This window comes from Panthera tigris, chromosome F3 (assembly GCF_018350195.1).
Source record: "Panthera tigris isolate Pti1 chromosome F3, P.tigris_Pti1_mat1.1, whole genome shotgun sequence".
Classification (NCBI taxonomy): domain Eukaryota; kingdom Metazoa; phylum Chordata; class Mammalia; order Carnivora; family Felidae; genus Panthera; species Panthera tigris.
In genome coordinates, this window is record NC_056678.1 from 66,137,557 (window position 1) to 66,143,549 (window position 5,993).

At 55.4% G+C, this 5,993-nt stretch overlaps 1 protein-coding gene across 1 annotated transcript; it reads right to left on the reverse strand.

The window, feature by feature from the left end:
• Positions 1-2,985, reverse strand: LOC102971990 (T-cell surface glycoprotein CD1e, membrane-associated). The gene is made up of 6 exons (XM_015538472.2): positions 2,850-2,985; positions 2,286-2,594; positions 1,366-1,644; positions 870-1,148; positions 362-455; positions 1-237 (listed from the first exon to the last, which is right to left on the reverse strand). Exons 1-6 carry the CDS (start codon positions 2,983-2,985, stop codon positions 63-65), a joined length of 1,272 nt encoding a protein of 423 aa, XP_015393958.2. The 3' UTR covers positions 1-62.
• Positions 2,986-5,993: the final 3,008 nt, after the last annotated feature.

The following is a 5,993-nucleotide window of genomic DNA, read 5'->3' on the forward strand; positions in this document are numbered from 1 at the left end:
TGTTTATAGGTATGAAGCATGCATAAGAAGCAGCAGAAACGGGTTTTCTGTGGGAGGGAAAGCTAATGTCGCCAGAGTGGGTTTAGGCTTGCTTTCAGTTTCTTGAAAAGTCTGTTCTTGATCCAGGATTCCCGGGGCACGTGGAGCTGGCGTCCAGAAGTTCCGGGTCCCCGGGCGCTGGCCGCTGCAGCGGAGTCAGGACTGGGTGCACGGGGCGCCACGGCTTTCCCATTTGAGCTGTAGGACAGGAAGAGGGTATTGATCCCGATGAAGGGAAATCCGAGAGAAAGAGGGGAGGATGGGGGCAAGAAGAATGGGTTGACAAGAAGGGGACGAGACAGCAGGAGAAGAAGAGGTTCACCTGAGCTTTTTAAGCCGGGAGCACAGGACCAGCAGCAGGAGCAGGGTGACCAGCACGGCGAGACACATCAGCGTCAACGGGGACCATTCTCCACCTCGTTGGGGGTAAAACAAGGACGTCAGTCGCAGGCCTCGGGGTTCTCTATGCAGCGGCCACCGTGGATGCCACTCATTCCACGGGGCCGCGGGGGCGTGGTCCTTCCTGAAACTTCCCTCTGCATTTTCTGGAGCTCTCAACTCAGCTCCTCCTACGTCTGTGCCCCCATCGTCCTGCCACATCTCTTCCCCCAAATCGCCAGGTCCTTCTTTGTCTCTTGAGCGCCTCAAATTCTCTACTTCCATTTTGCTTGGAATTTAACAGCAGCCTTTCTCTGCCCGGTTTGGATCCATCCTCCTGCTTCTGTTCTCTTGTGCGTGGCATCCCCACCTGTCTCCCAAGCACCTCACTCAGCGGCCCCAGGACCCGGGGACGACTGTCACTTCCCAGCCAGGCCCCGGCTCCTTCTCACCCCAGTGGATGATTATGTCCTGGCCTCCTAGGCTGCTGTGTCTCACTCGGCAAGACAGGCCGGCCGCCTGCCCGGCCGCCACGTCCAGGGTCACCCGAAGATACCACGTGTCGTCAGCGTGGGGCAGGACGTCGCCTCGCCGGGTGCCCCGTTGCTCCTGGTCACCCCGCATCCACATGACCCACACAGGCTTCGGGTGGAAGCCGGACACATGGCACACAAGGAGCAGACGGCCAGGACCGGGACTGGGGCCACTGGACAGCCAGGCCTCGGGCTTCACTAGAGAGAAGATAAGGAGACGTGGATCTTAGGGGGCACCTGGGACCCAGCTGAGCGACTCAGTGGTCGTAGCAGGTGGATTGATCACTTCCTTCTCTCGTCTGGGAAACAACCTGAAACCCACATAGCCCACTCTCTAGCCTCTTGTCATACGTTTCGAAGGGACGGTAAAGAGTGCAAAGTCCCATAGGAAGCTCTAAGCCCTGGGGATGCTCACCTTGTCGTCCCAGCTCGGACTTCCCTGCTTCAAGGATTCCTGCCAGAAACCGGGGGCAGGTGTGGCTGAGAAGGCTCAGCACGATCTCCTTAATATCTCGGTAGCGGTTGAGCACGGCACAGACCTTCTGAGCCCGACTCCCTGCTCCTGGAGATGGCTGCCAGGAGTTTCCTTGGAAACTCAGGAAGTCTGAGCCTTGATAGGCCCCGTTGAAGAAGCTTCCCGAGGGCTTCCCGGCGTGCCATGTACAGCCAGCTAACACCTGGAGCTCGAAGGGGTCTGGGGGTGGACAAGGAGGACAGAGTCTATGTGGAAAGCGTCCCAGGGAGGAAGCGTAAGCCATCTAGAAGTAAAGGGATTCAAGGGAAGGGGAATCTGCTGGGGAATCACACGGCACACCGGAGTTGGGTCGGGGAAGGGAGGGCAGTTGTGGGAAGAAAACGCGAAGGTGAGAAGGTCTTGAGGAATGACGAACGTGCAGGTGCCTGATGGGAAGGTGCTGGAAGTTGGGGGCTGGGCTGGGAGGCCTCACTTGGAAGGGGTTAGATACACCCGGGCCTGGTGGACTCTCAGGCCAGAGAGAAAAGAGGGCAGAGTTCTGGCTGGGAAAGTCTTCTGAGGTGGGGGGGTGGGGGGAGGGGGGTGGGGATGGGAGGGCTGTAGGGCAGAAGATCACAAGGAGACAACCATCCAAGGAACCAGAACGCGAAGGTGTGTGCGGTGGTGGGACGGGCTGTGTCCTTGCAAGGCGTCAGGCGCATACGGTGGGGGGGCACAGAAGGGAGAGCATGATCCCCCCCCACCCCTGGGGGGAGGGGGCAGGGATAGGGAACAAGTCCGGAAGGTCGGAGGAGGTCAGAGCCCCTCTGCGAGGGGGCCGGAGCCTTGAGGCAAATCCCAGCTGGGAACCCCGAACTCACATTCAAACTGGAACTCGTGTGCAAAGGCCTGAACCTCAATGGTGAACCCGTGGAAGTAGAGCCGGAACAGGCTCTGGAGGTTGTTCAGCTCCTGGGTGCTGAAGTTCCCCCGCGACCAGGGCCACAGGAAGCGGATGGTGCCCAAGGCCGTGTCCCAGCCGTGCGTCTGCACGTCGCCCAGCCAGCCCGAGCCCTGCGAGTGTGCCCAGCTGTGGTTGGCAAACGAGGAGGCCTGGAGTACGTGGAAGGACAGCGGCTCCTCTGCGGCCGGACCAGGGGGACGCGGGGCCTGGGATGCTGGGGATGGGGCTGGGGATGGGGGGGAGGGACGGAGACCGTTGCACGGATGGCACGCACTCCCTTACCCCAGCCGCTCTCGGGCCAGCCAGCCCTCCCCAAAACCAGAAGGAGAGAGCGAGGTGGGGCAAGAGAAGGTTGTCAGGAGCCAGCCTGGCGCGCGGACGCCCAGGGCATCTTGCGGGAGCACAGGCCCCACCCGCAAGGCCCCCCAGAAGGTCACCCTGCAGCCCCTGGCCCCTGGGGTCTTCCCAGGGCCCTTCCTACCCCCAGTGCCTGCTGCATGGTGGAGAAGAAGTCCCTGGAAAGTCAGGAGCAGCGGGAGCGGCATTGCGGCGCGGCAGGAGAAGGATGCCTCGGCAGGACCCGGATGGCACTGCCCTCCAGGCCCTCCCGCCTTCATCTGACTTCCCCTGCCGCCCGCACCGGCAACCCTCACCCTCTGCCCACTTCCCTGTCAGAGAAACCCTCCCGCCTCCTCACTGTGGGCCCACGGGGCTCTCATTTCCCCTCCCTCTCTGCCACTCTCTGGCTTCCAGATTTTTCTCCCCGAGTTCCCCACCCCTGGGCACAGCCACCGTCACAGGACTCCAGGCTGCAGCCTGTGGTCCCGCTGGAGAACGTAGACCTTTCTGGCCTTGCAGAAACCCAGTCCACACTTGGGCTCTCTATGTCCCCCCTCCCCGCCCACCCCCGTGGAGAGAGGGCATGGCAGGTGATCTGAGCGGCCGTGGCCTTCAGCCCTTTGTCCTGCCGCTGCAGCTTCTCCCTCTTCATGACCCCCGACCCCCATCTTCTATTAACCCCGGTTTCCCCTCTCCAGTCTGCTCTCGCCCCTCTTGCTGCCCTGCTTGCTCTCCCTTTCTGTCTCCACCTTCCGCTCTTCTCAAGCCACTGTCAGAAGACACAGGGCACCTCGGGTGCAGCTGTACCACCACCATGAAGAGGGGCATCAGTGCCAATGCAGGCGACCCAATAACCTAAGAGAAGTCCCTCGTGCTCGGCTTCCGCCATCAGACCATCGGTGGCTGTTGGCGGGGGTCTGAGGGTGGGCTTGCCCTGGCACTGGGGAGTGAGTGGGTCTGGAGGGAACACACAGGGGCCTTGGAGCCCTCCCACACTCCAGATTAGTCTACAGGTCTGTGGCAAGCCTCACTCTGGGTGTGAAGGGCTCTCAGCTCATGGCCTGGGAGCACTGGTGATCCCTGGGAGGAGTCTGACGAGAGCAGGGAAGGAACGCTAGGGGCCTGGCGTGTTACTGGGAGAATTGACTACTGTGTGCGGTCTCTATTTTTGTTGCTTGCATTGATGCTTGCTGGGGCAGCCTGGAGGCAGTTGGAATTCTGTTCCTTTGTTTGGTTTTCCTATATTCGCCAACTGACTTTGTGTCAGAGCCCAGCTGGGGCCAAGAAATGTGCCAGGCACAAAGATGTTGGAGATAGAAGTCCTTTGGAGGAAACAAAACAAACCCAACCTAAAAGCTCTACTTTTCTTGTAGAGAGGACCAGAGAATAGTCGCCAGTTATTGGAAAAGGCCCCCCCACACACCCCCCTTTCATCCTGGTATTATTTCTGAATTCTAAGGGTGAAGAAAAATCTGGCAAAGTTTCAGACAAAATGCTCGCTACTTTCATAGAAGAATCGTCCTGGCTTTAGATACGTCACACGCAAGGCCACGGGGAAATACTTCAGAACTCTGAGGTAATAAGGTCACCCAAAAGTTTTTTTTACTCAGGTAAATTACCATTCTCTGACAAGGCCAAAATTAACCCATATTTGAACACTCAAAAACACAAAAAATATGCCACATACTCCTTTCATAAAACCAGTTGTCTGAGTAAAACCAAAATCAACCTGAATGGAAAACCCAAAAAATCATGCAAGACATACCAGTGTCAAAGTGTGTTAAAAATATATACTGAACTTTAAATAATTGCTTAAAACGTAATTGCAAAACTTAACACCTCCGTGGAATATTTCAGAAAAAAAGTTGGTAATAATCAAAGGATCAAGTTCCATATTACCTCACCAAAACCAGGACAGGGAGATGAAAAGAAAGAGAGAAACAGGCTTATTTCAAATCATATCTTATTGGCCAAGAGCACAATGCAAAATGGAGTCAGAAAAGTTGGGGAAATCATGACATTTATGGGAAACTAGATTGCGTCGAGTGGCAGGGAGCATGAACTCTTAGCTCCTAGTCCCGAGACACTTAAAATGTTTAAAAAATGTATGTAAGGAGAAGACACATAAATCCATTCCCATGCTGGAAAATGGTGAAAGGCCCAGCTTCCGAAGAGAAACTTGAAAGTCCTTCGAAAAAGAAAGCAAGAGAAAAGGGTTCAACGTGCCAAGCCCAAGACACACACGGAAGAAACACAACACACCCGGAAGAACATGTCTGCAAAATGTGGTAACAAACACAGGACTTGATCGTACTTGACAGAGAATTACTAACACCAGCCTTCTTGAACCTTCCTGCTGGAGAAGCACTTGGTCGTAGGACAGTGACCCAGGACCTGCTCTCTTAGCGGAGCCACGTGTCCACCCGGAGAGGCGCAGGGGCACCGCACGAGCCCGTCGGGGACAAGGGTAACTAGACCCCCCCATCAGCAGCTCCTTTGTTCTTTCAAGAACCCCAAAGATCTGTTGCATCACAAACGCAGCAAAGTGGAAATTGGTGGGGTGTAATCTGAGTAGCAGCCTCCTCGTTCTACGGAAAGTCAGGTGGATCTGACAAGTTTATTTTAAATTTTATCATAGGGGCGTCTGGGTGGCTTCGCCGGGTAAGTGTCCCACCCTTGCTTTCGGCTCAGGTCATGATCTGACGGTTGGTGAGTTTGAGTCCCGCACTAGGATTCTCTTTCTCTCACTCTCTGCCCCTCCGTCTCCCCCACCCCCCCCCACCGCCCCACCAAAATAAATAGACATTAAACAAATTTTAATAAATTTTATCTTAAAAAATAAAAATGTAAGATCCTACGGGCGCCTGGGTGGCTCAATCGATTAAACAGCCAACTTCGGCTCAGGTCATGATCTCACAGTTTGTGAGTTCAAGCCCCATGTCAGGCTCTGTGCTGACAGCTCGGAGCCCGGAGCCTGCTTCAGATTCTGTCTCCCTCTCTCTCTGACCCTCCCCCACTCACACTCTGTGTGTGTGTGTCTCTCTCTCTCAAAAATAAAATAAACATTAAGAAAAAATTTTTTAAGTGTAAGAGCCTACATATTTCTGCTAAATAGTAACGAAGAGCGTATTTGCCTTACCACACAGTAGCACATACTAGAAAGTTAGCGTCAACACAGATGTATAGAAATGTGTTCCATGAGACAGGTGGGTACTAACAGCTTGGGCACCAAAGGGCAAAAGGAGCCAAGCCAGCAGTCGTTGGTTGGTAAGCCCCTATGACATGT

What these genes read in the sequence shown, in the direction of transcription:
- LOC102971990 (XM_015538472.2), bottom strand. Translation starts at nt 2,985, where the DNA reads ATGAAGGCGGGAGGGCCTGGAGGGCAGTGCCATCCGGGTCCTGCCGAG. An exon ending in GGACATAATCATCCACTGGG is followed by an intron (nt 456 to 869) that starts GTGAGAAGGAGC and finishes ACCCCCAACGAG; the next exon opens with GTGGAGAATGGTCCCCGTTG. An exon ending in TCCCGGCTTAAAAAGCTCAG is followed by an intron (nt 238 to 361) that starts GTGAACCTCTTC and finishes CCTGTCCTACAG; the next exon opens with CTCAAATGGGAAAGCCGTGG.